Source organism: Saitoella complicata (assembly GCF_001661265.1).
Source record: "Saitoella complicata NRRL Y-17804 unplaced genomic scaffold SAICOscaffold_17, whole genome shotgun sequence".
NCBI lineage: Eukaryota > Fungi > Ascomycota > Saitoellomycetes > Saitoellales > Saitoellaceae > Saitoella > Saitoella complicata.
Window position 1 is genome coordinate 283,254 of NW_017567008.1, and position 17,744 is coordinate 300,997.

At 50.5% G+C, this 17,744-nt stretch overlaps 7 protein-coding genes across 7 annotated transcripts; 4 read left to right on the forward strand and 3 right to left on the reverse strand.

The window, feature by feature from the left end:
• Window positions 1–85: 85 nt before the first annotated feature.
• SAICODRAFT_59031 (uncharacterized protein) lies at window positions 86–1,867 on the forward strand (the record flags this gene model as incomplete). Its single annotated transcript, XM_019169649.1, has 3 exons — window positions 86–494; window positions 543–793; window positions 845–1,867. 3 exons carry the CDS (start codon window positions 86–88, stop codon window positions 1,865–1,867), a joined length of 1,683 nt encoding a protein of 560 aa, XP_019023089.1.
• SAICODRAFT_82421 (uncharacterized protein) lies at window positions 1,543–5,916 on the reverse strand. The gene is made up of 2 exons (XM_019171275.1): window positions 5,851–5,916; window positions 1,543–5,797 (listed from the first exon to the last, which is right to left on the reverse strand). Exon 2 carries the CDS (start codon window positions 5,654–5,656, stop codon window positions 1,934–1,936), a length of 3,723 nt encoding a protein of 1,240 aa, XP_019023090.1. The 5' UTR covers window positions 5,657–5,797; window positions 5,851–5,916; the 3' UTR covers window positions 1,543–1,933.
• A 156-nt stretch (window positions 5,917–6,072) lies between these two features.
• On the reverse strand, window positions 6,073–9,031 carry SAICODRAFT_140953 (Sfi1-domain-containing protein). Its single transcript, XM_019165493.1, has 2 exons — window positions 8,733–9,031; window positions 6,073–8,677 (listed from the first exon to the last, which is right to left on the reverse strand). Exons 1-2 carry the CDS (start codon window positions 8,848–8,850, stop codon window positions 6,156–6,158), a joined length of 2,640 nt encoding a protein of 879 aa, XP_019023091.1. The 5' UTR covers window positions 8,851–9,031; the 3' UTR covers window positions 6,073–6,155.
• A 214-nt stretch (window positions 9,032–9,245) lies between these two features.
• On the forward strand, window positions 9,246–11,772 carry SAICODRAFT_59183 (zincin; the record flags this gene model as incomplete). The annotated part of the gene is made up of 3 exons (XM_019169663.1): window positions 9,246–10,930; window positions 10,985–11,212; window positions 11,265–11,772. The coding sequence occupies 3 exons, from the start codon at window positions 9,246–9,248 to the stop codon at window positions 11,770–11,772; spliced, it is 2,421 nt and encodes an 806-aa protein (XP_019023092.1).
• A 170-nt stretch (window positions 11,773–11,942) lies between these two features.
• SAICODRAFT_94629 (acetyl-CoA c-acetyltransferase, cytosolic enzyme) lies at window positions 11,943–13,165 on the forward strand (the record flags this gene model as incomplete). Its single annotated transcript, XM_019171946.1, has 1 exon — window positions 11,943–13,165. The coding sequence occupies exon 1, from the start codon at window positions 11,987–11,989 to the stop codon at window positions 13,163–13,165; it is 1,179 nt and encodes a 392-aa protein (XP_019023093.1). The 5' UTR covers window positions 11,943–11,986.
• A 164-nt stretch (window positions 13,166–13,329) lies between these two features.
• SAICODRAFT_26386 (cation efflux protein) lies at window positions 13,330–15,302 on the reverse strand (the record flags this gene model as incomplete). The annotated part of the gene is made up of 6 exons (XM_019166932.1): window positions 13,330–14,026; window positions 14,078–14,343; window positions 14,393–14,505; window positions 14,555–14,704; window positions 14,757–15,131; window positions 15,185–15,302. The coding sequence occupies 6 exons, from the start codon at window positions 15,300–15,302 to the stop codon at window positions 13,330–13,332; spliced, it is 1,719 nt and encodes a 572-aa protein (XP_019023094.1).
• Window positions 15,303–16,596: 1,294 nt separating this feature from the next.
• SAICODRAFT_31032 (uncharacterized protein) lies at window positions 16,597–16,943 on the forward strand. Its single transcript, XM_019167820.1, has 2 exons — window positions 16,597–16,657; window positions 16,743–16,943. Exons 1-2 carry the CDS (start codon window positions 16,640–16,642, stop codon window positions 16,902–16,904), a joined length of 180 nt encoding a protein of 59 aa, XP_019023095.1. The 5' UTR covers window positions 16,597–16,639; the 3' UTR covers window positions 16,905–16,943.
• The last annotated feature ends 801 nt before the right edge of the window (window positions 16,944–17,744 follow it).

A 17,744-nucleotide genomic window follows, 5' to 3' on the forward strand; every position in this document is an offset into this window, starting at 1 on the left:
TTGAGAATCTGCTATCGATACAGTACTCCCGCGTTACCGTTTCCGGCCACCCAGAACTGTCAACGTTACACCACGACGCAAAGTCATGGGGAAAGGTATCTCCGTCCTCGGCGCCTTCTCGATCCTCCTGGTGCCAAGATTGCTGGCATCAACCTACGCGACGATCCAGGATTGCGACGAGGTGTATAACTTTTGGGAGGCTGCACATTACTTGTCTCACGGCAATGGATTTCAGACATGGGAGTACTCGCCGGAGTATGGGATTCGGAGTTGGGCTTATGTCGGACTTCATTGCTTGATTGGCTTGCTTGGAAAGTTGTTCGGACTGAGCAAGGTGCAAGAATGGTACTTCATCCGTGGAGCACTGAGTGTGATCTGTGCTCTGTGCGAAGCTACCTTCTGCGCCTCTGTCTCCCGCAACGTCGACCGGCGAGTCGGTAAATACCTCCTCTACATCCTCGCTGGGAGCGCAGGAATGTTCAATGCATCTGCTGGTACGTCTTACACTTCATTCCTCCAATGGTGCTACTGACACTTCACAGCCTTCCTCCCCTCGTCGTTCTCGATGTACGCCGTCATGCTCGGTCTCGCGACCGCTTTTGAACGACCGAGTCTTTCGAAACCTGTGTGGGGCCTTTTCTGGTTCGCATTGGGTGGACTTCTGGGATGGCCATTTTCGCTAGCTATGGGAACTGTTTTCTACCTCGACGTTCTGGTGCAGGCAGCTCTGCCACCTAATGGCCCAAAGATCAAGGCCGTGGTGCGGGGTGGACTGTTGGCGATCTGCGTGCTGGTATGTTGATGAAAAAGCCGTCATGATTGAAGCTAACTGTCTGTCACACAGGCAATCCTCGTCGGTGTCGACACGATGGCGTACAGGAAACTCCAACTCGTACCCTTCAACATCGTGCTTTACAACGTTCTCTCCGCTGACGAGAACCACGGACCCGATATCTTTGGTACGGAGCCGTGGTGGTTTTATGTCGTTAACCTCATCCTGAACTTTAATGTCGTTTACATCCTTGCTATGCACTCGGCGCCGCTTTGGTGCTTGCAGAGGCTGTTTTCGTCAAGCAGGCAAAGTATTGGCGTGGCTTTGAATGCGATTGCGCCGTTTTACATTTGGTATGCGATCTTTACGGGTCAGCCTCATAAGGAGGAGCGGTTCTTATTTGTTGCGTACCCGGCGTTGTGCTTGAATGGTGCTGTGACTTTGAATGTCGTCGCTGGGTTTGCGTCGAAGCTCAGAGTACCCCGTTCATTGGTCGCAGGTTCCGTCTTGCTTGGAGCAGCCGGGTTGTCCTTGTTACGGGTAATGGCTATCATTACGTCGTTCTCGGCGCCATTGCACGTTTACGAGCCCCTTCAGCAGCTGGCGAATGCTACGGTAACAGCACCAGTGACACTATGTATGGGCAAAGAATGGCATCGCTTCCCATCCTCATACTTCCTCCCAGATGGCGTACGGCCAGAATTCATCAAGAGTGCCTTCACGGGACTCCTGCCTGGTCACTTCTATGAAGAGGCTCCAGATGGTTCAGAGGGGTGGCGACCTGGATCGTGGATGATTCCCGAGGGCATGAATGATGTGAATCAAGAGGAAATGTCGCGTTATGTTCCTTTGGATCAGTGTACGTACTTGGTTGATTCGGACTTTCCGGCGCGCTATGAGGATGCTGAAAAGGGCGAGGATCCACTTGAGCCCAGATATAGTAAGGACGAGGAGACGTGGGAGAAGGTTGCTTGTGAGCCGTTCTTGGACGCAGAGAGAAGCGGCCCATTGGGGAGGGTGGTATACATGCCATTTAAAAAGTATGATCAGAGAGTGTGGGGAGAATACTGTCTTCTGAAGCGAAAGAACCTCTGATTCGTTTTGCACGATTGCGTACGACGCGTGGCATGCTTCCCGATAAATACTCTACCATAGATACTCCTAAAAATCAAATGCAGAAAAGTCCGGTTCCTCAAACATTGTTGGCGGAGGCGCTTTGAGACCCTTCATCTTTGCTGTAATTTCCTTGACAGGCATGTCTGCGATGACAGAGCTTCGTCGTCGTAGGTGACCTGGACGGATGACGTTTACATCCTCAGCCCGTTTCTTGACTAGAGTCAAGGCTGCTGAGACGAACGTCCAGTTCTTTATCAGATCCAAAGCGAGGACTTCGCAGCCCATGCGGTTATAGGTCTTAGCCATATGAAGGATGAAGTCGAACTCGAGCTTTGGTGGGATCTCGGAAGCGCCCTTCAATGTTTGTAAAGACTTTTCCCGAATTTCGCGGTAGAGAATGACAAGAGCAGGGTCGTCAGCGTACGCGTCGTCTGACTTGATCATTGGTCCAGGAATTTCGATGAGGGTTTCCAGAGGAGTTATCAGACCTCGTACAGCCTTGTCTCGGGCCTTCAACATCCAGAATGCCCAATTTGCAAGCCATCGATCGCCCTTTTCGGCAGCCAGAGGGAGAATGTGCCGTTCCAGAATATCTTTGAAGACTGGACCGTTATCTCCCTCGTAAACACGGCAAATAGCAATTGCAAGTTGGTAGTCCTCGAGATTCCTTACGCAAATGTTCACGGCATCCTTCAGACTATCACCAAGCAGGAAGAAAGCCGCAGCAAACTCAAAGCGCCGTTTACTGATAAGTGCGAAGGCATTCTTCAAGGCGACTGTCTTCCATCTTGGGCTTGTAAAGTCATTCGCTAGCAGTTTAAGCATGGCCTTGGATTCTGGATGCCATCCAGCTGACCGCCATAGTCCGAGCATAACATTCTTCTTGCCGAGTGCGAAGTAGTAAAGCGAGCAGTCAACGGGATTCTTTTCATCTGACTGCGTATAGTGGGTCCGTGCAATTGCTTCCATCTTCTCACGCAAGGTATCCGTGCTTCGACACCAGAGAAACATCCCTGATTCACGAGCATCGGCCCATGATAGCCGGTTGTCATAAGCTCGCATGGTCCTGTCCATCAGAATCTCCTGAGAAGTGCTGTGAAATGCCCAGAGGAAATCCCGCGTCGACATACTCACATCACCTCCTCCTTGTCGCTCGTGCTTCGTAAGACCATGAAGCTTGAGGAACAAGTAATAACGCGCTCCGTTCAAATCCATTGACCGTCGATGTTGTTCGATTTCGGCAACACAAGTTATGATCGCTGCTAAGCGCATCTGGTTATATCTTGACAGATACGGGATCGTGACTTCGGCGAGAAGCTGGTTCAGCTCCGCGGCCTTCTCCGCCGTAAAAATTGATGGAGATTCACCATCCTCCTGCGGCTCGTCGTCAAGGAACATCGAACTCCTTGCAACCTGTTTCGTCATGGACCCTTCATCATTTCTGCGAGTAAACTCGTCAATACCAAATCCTAAAAATGGTATGGGCTTGTATTCCCCTTTCTCCCTGTCGTGGCGTTGCAGGTTGTCGAGGAACCTCAGTAGAATCGTATGCACGAGTACAACCTTGCCTGTCAAAAACGCTTGCTGAATCAACTGCGGATGATATACAGCAAGTCGACCGTTCAGGAGAGACACAGCTTCGAATATATCGGAGCCTGGTAGGGTCTGCACCTCAGAGTTGGTGTTTTGAGCTGCGTGTGATTCCTTCAGGGATTTATCCATGACATAAAGCTGATTGCCCGCGCCGACGACGAGGGCACCATCATCCAGCCATATTGAATCGCCAATCGGGTGTGGCGTTATCCTTGTCATGTCAATTTCTCTGAACTGAATCCAAGATTCCCGAGTGTCGAGGTTTTCCCACCGCTGCTGACAGAAAAGGGCGACTCTATGAGGAAAGCCAACTGCAAGTATTGACTGTGCGTCTGGCGTGCACGCCCAATCCAGGTCTTGGATTACTTGATCATCCGTCCATACTTGACGGAAGTCCTCGCTTCTAGTGAATGGGGATGACCGCATATCCCAGATTGTCAGCTCATTGCCCGCCTTACTTACTGCAGCAATCATCTTGAGCGAGCTTGCTCGGATTATGGAGGGCTTCGACACTCCAGATTCCACATTAGCAAGCTCAAGTATGGCAAGCCTGCCCTTGATGACTTTCGCCGCCCATGTCTGTATCTTACCACTGGAAGTTGCTGTGACAAGCACCTCCCTCGAAGATTTCGTAAGAATGTTCTCTTGTAGGGTTGTTTTCCAACCCATGGCGTCCGCAGCCGATATTTGGTGCAATCCCTCTTCCACTGCCAATGACATCGTATCGAGCAGGGTCACAGAAGCTTCGCTTGTACCGTTATGTGCATGACCTGTTTGCTCTGGGAGACTTATAGTCAAAACAAAGCATTCGTTTTTGTTGGAGATCCCCAGGACATGGCTCGTATATTCGAAACCCCTTCCCTCGCCTTCAGGCAAGGCAAACAGGCATACAGTTTTGTCTTTGAATGGTAACGCGCATTTGCTGCAGGCCTGCCCTTTTTTATCACGTCTTGAACAGTCCCATAATATGGCGTTTCCATTCTCAACGGAAAGTGTGTAAAGACCATCGTGTAGGACAACAAGCGCATCCGGAGCACTTGACGGAACGGATGACATGAGTCTTAATTCCATAGTCCATCCCACTTGATAAGACCATGTGATAGCTTCATTCTCGCCGTCCCATGTTACCAACCCTCTGCCATTGATCGTCCGTGCCAGCGTTTTGACATTGTTAACATGACCGGTCCACTTGTGAGTCAACGCCATGCGACGTTCGATTGGCTTCTGTGCGAGGAGCTCTCCAATGTTAGTGTGAAATGAGTAAACCTGACCGGTATAGTCGTGCGCTACTATCGTCATATCTTTTTCTCCTGACCGATCGCTGCTGAAAGCAACGAGCTGCACCAAGCCACCAGTGAAAGGCAGCGCGAGGGAATCTTCATCGAAGTGAAACAACTCCACCATGGCGTGTTCGTTCTGACTTTTGCTACCCACATTTTCCAAGGCCCATGCGGCGATACTGCCCCTGGCACTCATGGCAATGCATATCTCTGGATTGCGTTGCGCTGTTGAAATGAGCTGCTGCAAATTCGCCCAGCCTGCATGGGTCTCGTGTGTGTAGGTAAGGGCAGATTCGATAGCCATGACGAGGTCGGCATTGTCGATGAGCACGCAATATGTTTCAGCCACATATTCTCCATTGCTGGCATCAGCTCCTCCTGATCTTCGTCTCAAGTCGACTGATCCCCATAAATGCAGATTATGCGACTCCAACGCGTTGGTAGGTGCCCAGATGCGAAGCACATCATCCTCGCCGATAGTATATAGCACGTTATCAATTGATTGCTCCTCATGAAACGGTTGCCGCCATTTCAGTGCTGTTACTGGGGAAGGGTGTGGGAGGTAGGTGTAGTCATAGCTGGGCGGCTCTGGGCCGTGAATGGTTGATCGTCGCCAAATCTTCACAAGGCGGTCGTAAAGCCCAACCGAAGCGACAAGGAAAGCATCAGGTGAGAATGACGCGATGTATGCAGGGTTCGCTAGCGCTTGGTTCCAGAGTAGGCCCGTAGGACCGGCGTCTTTCGGTGACCAAAGCCTAACACTTCTGCCAGCAACAAGCAGTTCACCGTCAACTCCCCATGATAAGGCCGTAATCGAGTCATCATTGACAACGAGTTCCCGCTCATATGTCCAATTGATATTTCGACCAGTTGTATGCGTGACGTTGTATACCATAATCACTCTGGTCGTCGCAATTGCAATCCGACCCGATCTGCAATCAAGTTCGACAGCTCTGATCTCATCATCCGAGGCAAGCGTCTGTAAGAGCTCGCCCGAGCCTGTGAATATTGTGACAGATTCCCCCGTTGCGAAAGCCTATGCCGACAATTAGCCATGCTCCCTTGCAAGGACTCGGATGATTCACGCACAACTAGGCGAATGCCATTCCACCGCGCTGTAGTCAATGCTTGTCTCACATCATTGGGTCGACCGGGCTGGGTAAACAGCATCACTTCACTTGGCAGCGTTCTCCTGAATTCAACTCACCACATTCAATGTTCAAAGCCTGGCAGCAATCTCAGCCGTACCCGTGCGCCCTTGCCTGTGGGGTGCCGACAGCTGCAGCTTCGAATTGGCCAACAGACGCAAGGGCACGGACAAGCTTCAACTTTAAAATGGGGGCATGACATTGAATTGATGAGGAAATATGATTACTAGGTCGCTCGACAACATGTCACGTAGATGGACCTCTTGCTGTTGGTCTCCGGAATCTCGAATAACCACGGCTATGGACAGGTGTCCTGACATCTTCCAATAGCGACCGCGCTAGGTTCAACCCGTTTCCACGACGTGTCGGAGTACTTGCAACCGATCCTTCGCTTGTCCCGTCCGTGAGTATAGTCGTATCATTCCCCGGTCGTAACTTTTTCCTCCATATCCGCCACATGACGCCAAGCAGGATGTGATCTCTTCGAGCGGCAAACCTTTCAGCCTGCTCAGTGGCCCCGCGTATCCGGAATAACAGCATTCCCCATGATCGCAAGGCAATTTTGCATGCCGCTAAGTCGCGGCTAAGGCTTTGTTCGTTCGCTATTGCCTTGAGTTCTTGCAGTTTGTCAAATGACTCCCTCCATGTTTTGAAGACTGCATTTTTCAGATGCCGCTCAGACGTTAGTTCAGCTCTCGCATCCGCCTCACGAACGTCTTCGAGTTTTTCACGCCACCTTGTGAGCAGTTTACTGCATAGTGCGTTGTTCATGCTCGTTTCTTTGTCACACGCTTCCTTCTGCATCTCTCGAAGCAGGATGATTTTCGTCGTCCAAGATTGGAGCGCAATCCTGCTGAGTCGGCCCTCGTGATGCTCCTTGGCGACAAGGGTCTGCTCTGCGCGGCGGTTTCGCACAGTCGTCTCGTGCACTTCTTGCCATATTTGCAGGTATTTCTTGAAGACAAAATATTGCGATGCATGGTCGGCCATCTCTTTGTACTTCTTCTTTTCTTCAAACGACGAACGCCAAAGAGAGAACGCATTCTTGGCGATGGAAGCGCTGTATCGAGAATGTGCGACGGCCTCGCGTCTTCGTCCTTCTTCGTACTTGTCTTGCCACATTGCAAGAATTTCTTCTTTCAACTTCTTGTTCAGCTTTCGCTGCAAAGTCCGACACATTAAGTCGGTACGCTCATGTGTAATGCGAACACGGTCGAGCCAGCTGCCAAATGCACGCATAACGAGGTGTTGATCTCGGTGTCGTTCGAAGGAACGCAGACGCGCGAACAGTGATAACTGTTGTATCACGTGTCTCATTAATCGGTCCTCTGATTGCTCAAGAAATTTGTTTGCTCTTGCCTCATTCAACCAAGCCGTGAAGGTTGTTCGGAGTAAGGATTGGTAGGCGAACGTCGTTGCTACCTGTACGTTTCTGCACCGATCCCTCCAAGTAACGAATGCTGTGGCCTTCAAATTGTCGTCAAGATTCCCCCGAATTACGTGCAAGTTCTCTTGCAAGCGCGCCGTGTTCCTCCAGGTATGCAGAGCGGCCCGCGCGGTGCTCACTGTAGAGACCTCATCTGCCTCAGCAGACATCTTAGTAACTTCAAGGGTTCGTGACCGCCATCTATCAAGTACAGCAGCTGCCAGTGTCTTTTTGTAATATCGTTGACCTCCCCGAGTTTTGCATGCTACGTCCCTGGTCCTGGTGATCCATAGGCCCAACAACTCCCGTCCGATCTTGACGTTGTGATACACTGATGCACGATTTGCGCATGCTTTATAGAACCACGCCTTCCATGTCCGCTTCACAAGGTCATGCTTATATTTAGTCAATGCCGAAGACCGTTTACCCCGCAGCGCAGAAGCTTTTTTGTGCCATTTACTCCAAACGCTCTTCAGCCTGAATTGCAGCGCTTTTTCATTATCGCGCTCGATAATGTGCTTCCAAGCGTGAAGATGCCTGCGTACGAGGAGCGCATCACGCATTCGCTCACGCTGTTCAAGAGATGTCTGTGTCCTTTGCTTCCACCAAGCAAAACAACGTTCCAACAACAACAAGTTCCGGGCTTTAGCCGTCTTTCTCGTCATCATCATGTAAAAGGCGTGCTTATCGTGCCAGATTGCCAATGACTGAAGCATTAACGTTCGCCGGTCATGTCGGAGGGCAAGCCTGTCTTGACGTGAATGGTACGTTGATAAACGACGTGCACTCTGCCGCCAAAGGTACAGATACCGACGCAACTTTGATTTGAGAAACTCCTCGAGGAGCTGCTTCCTATACGCATGCATTTCCTCGGACACAGGGCGGACTGAGTGTGATTTACGCGCAATGGCCAAATTTTCGGGTAATATGCGATGGGGCGGCGTAGCAAATCCGTTCGCTCCAAGCGGTGGTGTTCTATAGTCCACTGTAGGCGATGTTTCTGAGTAGGCATAGTGAGTCCGTGTGGAGGGGTTGGGATCTGTAGGAGCTTGTCGACGAGGCTGGTGCGCTTCCCTTTGTCGTGACGTTTCGAATACTGAGGCATGAGTGGACGTTTCAATGGTGCCGGCCAATTGCTTTAGTATGCTCTGAAGCTTTTCTTGATAGGTATCGCCCTCGACCTTTAGCAACTTCATCATCAAGGGAAAATACACCCCATCGTAGGCGGTATCTATCCGATGCGCCTTGAGTACGGTGTTGTATGCGCTCCAAACTGGCGTGAAGGATGAGTCGCCCGGCGTTGATGATGCTAGGTCGGCAATTTCCCGCAGGATATCCAGATCTGCCAGAGGTTCTGTCAATAAGTCGCCTAGGGACATTGTCGAGGCTACCCGTACCTTTCGCTGTATACCCATGTGATTGCGATTGTACGGAGAGGTGGCCGTTTGATCCATTATAAGATTGTTCGGCATGGTCTTGCTCCCTGCCGGCATGTCGAGAGCGGCGAGAATTCATACGGGCGGCGATCGGATCACAAGGTTGTCATGACCGCGGCGGTGTATAGATTGTTGATGAACCTGGATGTACGAGGGAGTGCGTACAGTACCGGCGGTGTATGGTGGGAAGCGCACCTGGGCAATTTCGGGAGACGCGATCGAACTTCGCGACTTTGGCAACAGCGGAACGTGCAGGGACGCGACGTTATCGGCGTTGGTGAAAGAGACTGTTGCAATGTTCAACATTCTCGAAACACAAATCGAATGAATGTGGTTTTCTTCGATAGGCCAAGAGAACCGTGTAAGAGTGAGTGCAGGGTCAGGCGTCAAGGCTGCGTCGCCGGCGTATACATCATTGATAAGGTTCCAAGGTTACCAGTCTGGCATTCAATCGAAGGAGTCGAAGGTTCATCAATGCCTTCACAAACACGCGATACGGCTCCACTGCTGAGCGATGGGGAGCCCAGAGACGACAGATCAGACGCTTATAATGATGATGACACCTCAGCCCGTGGTGTTCGGATCTTCGGCTACGACGTCTCCAAGCATTCCATCGCCCTTACCATTTTTATCTTTCTCACAACACTCGCAATCGTTTTTGGATCAATTGCTGCTGGCATTTTGGTCGGCCGTCATGGACAGGGCAAGCATAATCCACCGGCACCGGCACCGGCACCCTCTCAACCCCCAAAGCACGACAAGCCTCATAAGCACAAGGGAGACAAGAGCCATGGCGCTGATGTTTGTATGACTCCGGAATGTGTCCTGACTGCTGCTTCTATTCTGCAAACTGTCAACATGTCGGCATCACCCTGTGACGATTTCTATGAGTTTGCTTGTGGAAACTGGGTTGCATCTCACGATATTCCGGATGATCAGGGTTCTACTTCAGAGCCTTACCTTATGGTGGAGGAAAGTCGGCGCATTATGAGGGAGATTCTGGAAGGAGACTTCAGTTCCAGTACGAAGGATGGTTTCGGTTTCCCTGCTTCTGACGACTTGGTGGACAGACAGAACTTCGAGAAAGTCCAGGCAACCTATAAAGCCTGCATGAACGAGTCTGCCGTTGAGGCACTTGGAGCCAAGCCCATTCAAGACCTTCTTACCAAGGTTATTCTTCACTATCCGGTTGGTGTTGCCTCGGATGGGTCAATCTCCGCAAACTTGACCGAGGCCTTCCTTTACATGAGCCACCTTTCACTCAGCCCATTCCTTGAGTTGGATGTCGGAGAGGACTCCAAGAACCCTGACTATAATATCCTCAGTGTAGCCCAGCCTGACAACGGCTTGCCTTCTAAGGAGTACTACAAAGATGCGAAAGTGGTTGAGATGTACGTTGACGCCATTGCCGAGCTTTTCCAGAAGATCTTGGACTCTTCGATTGCGGATCCAGACACTTTGAAGCACAGGTATAGCAAAATTGCTAAGGCTGTCGTGGACTTGGAGGACAAGGTTGCCCAGGCTGGCCTTGACTTCGAGGATCTCAACGACGAGGTTGCGACTTACCATGATATGTCGGTGCAAGAGGCCGCCAAGCTTGTCACTGCCATCGATCTCGAGAGGGTCGTGAAGTCTCTTGCCCACGAGTTACCTGAGAAGATCATCATTAGGTCACCTGAATACCTACAGAAGCTGGAGAAGATCATCTCTGAGACTCCTAAGGAAACAGTTCAGTACTATCTTTTGTGGAAGGTGATGGAGGTGTACTCTCCTTACCTTGCATCCGACATTTACGCTCCTCTTCGTGGCTTCCGCAACCAGTTGCAAGGCAAAGACCCGGAGACTAAGTCTGCTCGCTGGAAGACCTGTATCAACCAGGTCGATGAGACTGTTGGTTTCTTGGCCGGTCGTTATTACGTTCAGCGTCAGTTTAGTCAAGGATCCAAGGAGAAGGCTGAGAGCCTGGTCAATAACGTTAAGGAAGCTTTCGTCGACCATCTGCGTAAGCTTGACTGGGTGGATGATGAGACAAAGGACATGTCCGCCAAGAAGGCTAGGGCATTGGTGACTAAGATTGGATACCCTACCAAGTCTCCCAACCTTGATGACCCTATCAGTTTGGCTGAATACTACGAGATGCTGCGTATCGAGCCTGACGAGTATGTCTTCAAGTTTTCCTATCTGCATTGACCTAGCTAACCATCCCGTCCTAGATTTTTCGGTAATTACCTCCGTGCCTCCCACATTGAGTTCAACAAGGATATGAAGAAGATTGGAAAGCCGGTGGATCACGACCGCTGGCTCATGACCCCCTACACCGTTAACGCGTACTACAACCCACCCGGTAATGAGTTGGTCTTCCCAGCTGGTATCTTGTCCAAGCCAATGTTTGACGCCAAGTACCCGTCGTACATCAACTACGGCGCCATTGGTTCTGTCATGTGAGTCGTTCTACTCTTCCGCCGGTGGCTACCTGCTAACGATACTACGTAGTGGTCACGAGACAGGGCATGCATTCGACAACCTTGGTCGCCACTTTGACGAGACGGGTAAGATGCGTGATTGGTGGTCAAATGCTACCGTTGCCGAGTTTGAGAAGCGGACTCCTTGCTTTGTAAACCAGTACTCGAACTACTCAGTCAAGGGTCCTGATGGTGAGGAAGTCCACGTCAACGGAAAGCTTACTTTGGGTGAGAATTTGGCCGATAATGGAGGTATTCGTGCGGCTTACAACGCTTGGAAGAAGGAGCAGAAGGGTCTTAAGCGGAAGGACAGGGATCAGAAGCTTCCGGGTATTGACCTTACACCCGAGCAGCTCTTCTATGTGTCGTTCAGCAGATTCTGGTGCGGAAAGGCAAGACCTGCTCAAGCCGTTCAGCAGGTGAGAACGGACGAACACTCGCCTCGTAACGTTCGTGTCTTGGCAGCTGTTGCCAATTCTCCGGAGTTTGCGAAGGCGTTTGGCTGCAAGAAGAACAAGGACCGATGTGAGTTGTGGTAGTTAGAATCTCTCGCTATAGTTAATTTATCTGCTCTTTACCCATGGCCATTGACGACTGTTCCCGCAGTGCTTCACACACATGCACGTACGGTAGCCGTAGCCGCTCCAGCCATGAATTGCGGGGTTGCGGAGTACTCCGACGTCCGAGCATACATCCCCTAACCTCCATCGACAAGCTGCATTTACGACCATTATACCCAGAATACCGTCAGCAATGTCCGCTGTCTATATCGCCTCCATCGCCAGAACGCCAATTGGCACCTTCCAAGGTGGATTGGCCAAGTTCTCCGCCGTTCAGCTCGGCATTCACGCTTACAAAGCGGCCCTCGACAAAGTTCCTGATGTCAAGCCGACCGAAGTTTTCCTCGGAAACGTCTTGTCAGCAAACTTGGGACAGGCTCCCGCTCGTCAAGTCGCCCTTGGTGCAGGCCTTCCCTCTTCGACTGTCTGCACGACAGTGAACAAGGTGTGCTCGTCAGGAATGAAGTCCATCATCTTCGGTGCGCAGTCCATTCTCCTTGGTGAGAATGAGGTTGTTGCAGCAGGAGGAGCAGAAAGCATGACGAATACGCCCTACTACTCTACAACGGCTCGATCCGGTGCCCGTTACGGCCACACTCAGCTCATCGACGGAATCGTCCGTGATGGACTTAGTGACGCCTACGACAACAGCGCCATGGGTATTGCTGGAGATGTATGCGCCAACGAATATGGTTTGACAAGAGAAATGCAAGATGAATATGCCATCAGGAGTTATGAGCGCATCGGCGAGGCGAACACGAAGGGATACTTTGCGGACGAGATTGCCGCAATTGAGGTTCCACAAGGTCGAGGAAAGCCAAACAAGAGGATGGAGCAGGATGAGGAGGCTACAAGGCTGAACGTCGATAAGCTTCGGGGCGCGAAGCCCGTGTTCTCCAAGGATGGCACTGTCACGGCGGCTAATGCCTCGCCCATCAGCGACGGAGCAAGTGCTACGATCCTTGTGTCTGAGAAGGAGATCAAGCGTCTTGGCCTTAAGCCATTGGCTAAGATTCTTGGATGGGGTGAAGCCGCTCAGGATCCCATCAAGTTTACTACTTCCCCCGCTCTTGCCATTCCGAAGGCGATCAAGCATGCTGGTCTTACCGCAAAGGACATCGACTACTACGAAGTGAATGAGGCTTTCTCCGCCGTTGGGTTGGTAAATATGAAACTGCTCGAGTTGGGACCAGATGTTTTCAATGTTTTCGGTGGTGCCGTTGGAATGGGCCATCCCATTGGTGCTTCCGGTAGCAGAATCGTCAACACGCTGATCAGCGTACTCCGACACAAGGGCGGCAAGCGAGGTGTTGCCGGTATCTGCAATGGTGGAGGAGGTGCCTCGGCTATCGTGCTGGAGTTGGTTGATTAAGGAGCAATGAGCTAAACTTGGGAGTTACCGACACACCACTTCCTATTACCCTCGTTGTACGCCGCTGAGGAATTTGGAAATAACTAAGTAGTTTTGCCAATGTCACGTTATATCGTTTTGTTCTTTCTCCCTGTTCCCCCGGACACCCTAGATGATGTCTATGTCTAAACGCCCCTCTCAACTTGTACAACGAGCTCTTTGAGCCCAGGTACGCTCTCGCGCAGCTTCTTCTCTACCTTCTCCCTTACCGTCTCCAAGTCGCCATCAATGCCGACCTTCACTTTTACAGACCCGCTGAGGTTCTCACCGATAGGGTAGAACCGCGGCTCACTGTAACTTAGAACACCTTTCATAATACTGACATCTGCCAAAGCATCCCGCAATGCATGCTCTTGACTTTGTGACAAAGTGATAAGTAACGCCTTTCCAGATGAAGCAATAAGTGGTAGTACAGAAACAGTGATGAGGAATGCAATCATCAGCGATGCAACAGGGTCCCAACCTGTCCATCCGGTCCATTTGATAAGAAGAGTTGACACGATAACGCCAACACTTCCCATGGTATCTGCAAGAATATGCAAGAATATACCTTGCATGTTGTGGTTGTGGTCGTGTCCGTGGTGACTATGCCCAGCATGACTGTGGTTGTGAGTGGGTGCATGGTCATGATGGCAATCATGATCATGGTGATGATCATGCCCTCCGGTGGTCGAGTGGGAGTGCGAGTCTTGCGCGTGTGAATGCTCATGCGAATGATCGTGGTTGTGGCTATGGCCATGGCCATGGCTATCGCTGTGACTGTGGCCGCCGTGACTGTGGCCGCCGTGACTGTGGCCGCCGTGACTGTGACCGTGGGCATGACTGTTTCTCGTTAGAAACTTCGGAATGCGTAGTTTGGGACAGAAAGCTTACCCATGATTGAAAGCAAAGATCCCGACAAGATTGACACCTAAACCTAAAGCGCTGACCAGCAGCAGCTTGTCGGTGTTCATCTCAGGCGGTTCGGACAAGCGGTCGATCGCCTCAAACACGATCGAGATAGAGATGAGAACTAGGAAAATTGCGTTTGCAAAACCACTGAGGACCTCCATCTTTGCAAATCCATAGGGGTATGCAGCAGAACTTGGCCATTTACTCATGACTGCAGCAAGTAGTCCCACAGCTAATGCCAAGCAATCCTGGTCCTTAGTCAGTTCTGAACGGTTCGGAGTGCGGGATCAGACTTACAAAAGCCATATGAATACTATCAGATACGAGCCCCAAACTGTTGCTCCAAATACCGTATAGCATCTGCACGAACATGAAGGATAGGTTCAAAAGGAGGAAGTAGAAGATTTGACCTAAAGAGCATGAGTGGTCCGAGGTGATGAAGTAGACAACTGCACTTACGGGAATCATCCACAGCAAGAATTGGTGCGATATAGGTATCCAATGCCGTACTTTTCTTCTGATCCAAATGCCTATGTGCATGGACACGTGTGTTTGCAATACCCGGCGTCTGAGCAATCTCAACGTGCCGTGCAATGATTGTAAGGATAACTGCAACATTGGATCAGTTCATATGTACGCACAGCATAGATAGTGGACTAACCCCAATAGATGGCTCCTGTGACAGCAACTTCTGCAAGGCCACAGTTCTTCCTTCCGAGAGCCCAAGACCCGGTGATGGCGAGTGTCACACCAGCGGGCCACCCGTGTTCGACAATGGAACGAGGGTTGATAGCCGGTGCCATAGCTTGTCTGCAAATGAGGAACATGGCGTTGGTGACGCTGCATGCTATGAAGGGTACAGTCGCTAGAGTTGCGCCTTCGGAGAACGCGCTCTGTCCCAGTGATACGACGAAGGTGAAGGCACCTGCCGTGCTTAAAACAAACTCGTCGTGATGCCTGTCATCAATCTGTGTGATCCAGATATACACGGCGCTGAAGAGGGCTGCGTGTCCGCTGAATATCATGCTCGGTGTCTCTGTGTGCTGCCGTTAGCGGATGTACGTTAAATGGATTGAAAGTGGACGGTACCTGATAATAGTACGAGATCCACGAGGATGGACACCAGCCAAACGCCCATAAGCATGTATCTCTCCTTCATCCGAATCGTTCGTACATCGAATCCGGCGCACGCAATGAGGAAAGCCATAGTTGATCTACTCGCACCAAGGCAGGATGTTGCAAAGAGCATCAACGAGACCGCAGCAGCAAGTTGCGCAGCTAAGAGAAGGTCAGGCAGACTCTTTAAACGCGAAAAATAGGCCGCCTGTGTTTCGAGTCAGTCCATGCCCGTCGATTGCCTCGGGTAGCTCTAACCTTTCTCTTGTCTCTCCTGAGCGCGTACCAGCCCAAGGCAGCAACACATAATGACGTTGTCCCTGCAAACGCTATGGGTATTGATCCCGATCCGTTAACCGCACTTGCCAGGATTGAAGTAGCCGCTAGGAGCGATAACGCGACCGAGGACAAGGCAGTTTGAGCTGGTGGTGGACTAAAGGACACGTCAGTCGTCCCGCGATACGTCAAAGTAGATGAAGCTGACCTCTTCACCGAGAAGTAGTCCAGGCCCTGCTCCGTCTTTGTTCTTTGGTGATTGTGTGTCCGTTGCATATTTGTTGAGCCGGTCAGTGTTTTCGCTCTTCCCTCGGGCCCCAGGGTTCGGTTGACGTCCATGCGCATGCAAGCCGCACGAACCTTAATTGCCGCACCGTGGGCATCTGAAAAGTACCGATGCTGTTTGTCCAACGATAATAACGACAAAGAGGTGGTTGGTATGCTTAACGATGGCGTGAAATGCATTTGATGTTAAATTACGTGACCAGTGAGCACATGTACAACACACCCTGCGAGCCCCCCGAATTCGACTGTCACGAATACCTGATTCGTGATTGCACAAATATGGATTAACATGTTCCACTTCCAGCAAAGGCACTCGAACAAGCCATTCAACTGTACGAAAGACGCGAATAAAGTGGGAAAGTATTCAAGTAGAGTGGAATTCCAATTCATGGTACACGAATACCTTATTTGACGGGTTTGGATCGTGAGACTGGCTAGATTTCATGGGTCTTCGAGGGAGGAGGGAGGAGGGTCTTTGATGGATCGACGAGGCTCAATGGTCTTTGGTGGCGGTTCTTTGGCCTGCGCCTCTCGAGAGTGACATGTGAGCACTACTGGTGCGCTGGTAGATTTCACCAAGTCCTCAGCACCAACCAGGAACCCACCACCATCAACGTCTCAATCTCCCTGGGTGTCTCACAACTGACTGACAAAAGCATCGAATCCTACACCTCCCTGGTCCTCTCCCATCGATGTACGAGTCCCTGGCTCTCTCCCATCGAAATCACCAACTTCTACGCCTCCCTGGTCCTCTCCCATCTGTTCTCCCGATGCTGTGGCTTGTATCGTGTCAACCCAAACTGGGCACATGATCGCTGTTGCTGAAAGGTTAACATGATGGTTGTTTAATCTCGACACTCTTGCTTGATGTCTCCTCTTATTCGGGTGAGTCCCGCACTTTGTTGACAGCAACAGTAAAACGACTACTCATCAGTTTTTACTGACCCGCCCTGACCCAATGGCAATGAAGGTTCGTGGTAGGAAACAGCCCAGAAAGAAGACCTTGCGCACTTTAGGAGCATCAAATCGATACACATCCAATCGCAGTTTCCAAGATGATCCGGAGTTTGACGTTGACGATGATGATGAAGACGATGAGCTTGTTTCGACTGAGTGGACAAAGGAGAGATGAGAGGAAACGTCATGGTATGCATATGTGTGATGACAGTGGGAATTGAGGCAAGGTTGGACTTCTGAAATTTCGGGTCTTATTCAAGTTTCAATAACATCAATGGGCCTAGATTGATGACCTGTGATAGATGGGACCAATGAATGTCACGTCTGTGCAGTGTGCAGTCATGAGGTAGAATATTATAACAGTGTAGTGTTGGTAAACCGTATAAAAAATTCTACTTTCAAGACGAATTGTCAATCCAGATTGTGCCCAGAATATCCCACTAACTCGAATAACTCTATTCGTGATACTGGATAATTTTATGACTATTTTATAGTCGTGTTTGGTAGAGTTTGGGGGTCTCGTAGGGACAGAAGCTCTCAAGTTCATGCCGGACATGGGTGGTAGTAGCATGCCAATGTATATGATCGAAATTTTCTAGGACTATTTCACGGCTTCACATTCTTTGTCTCATCTGCCCTACGGCCGTGGTTGTGAGAATCATGGATTACAAAATTCCGGTTAATCCATGATATCATTCCGCATAATTCATGGTTTTATTTCGTATAGTTCATGATTTTTGACTTCGTGGGGACTATCCAGAACAATTCATCTAGCATTGGGCCCAGACCTACTCACATAATATTCACGGAACAGTGCTGGGAGATGCATATGTCGGGCACATACTCCAAGTGATCTATCGAAGAATATAAGCCAGGGCGTGCTAGGTGCAAAACTGGTATAGTACATGTAACGCGCATTTCTGAGACGATCCGACAATTCAAGCGCTTGTGCAGCTGACTGAATGAGACTTTACCCATTTTTGTCAAAGGACTTAGAAGGATATTTGGCATGAAA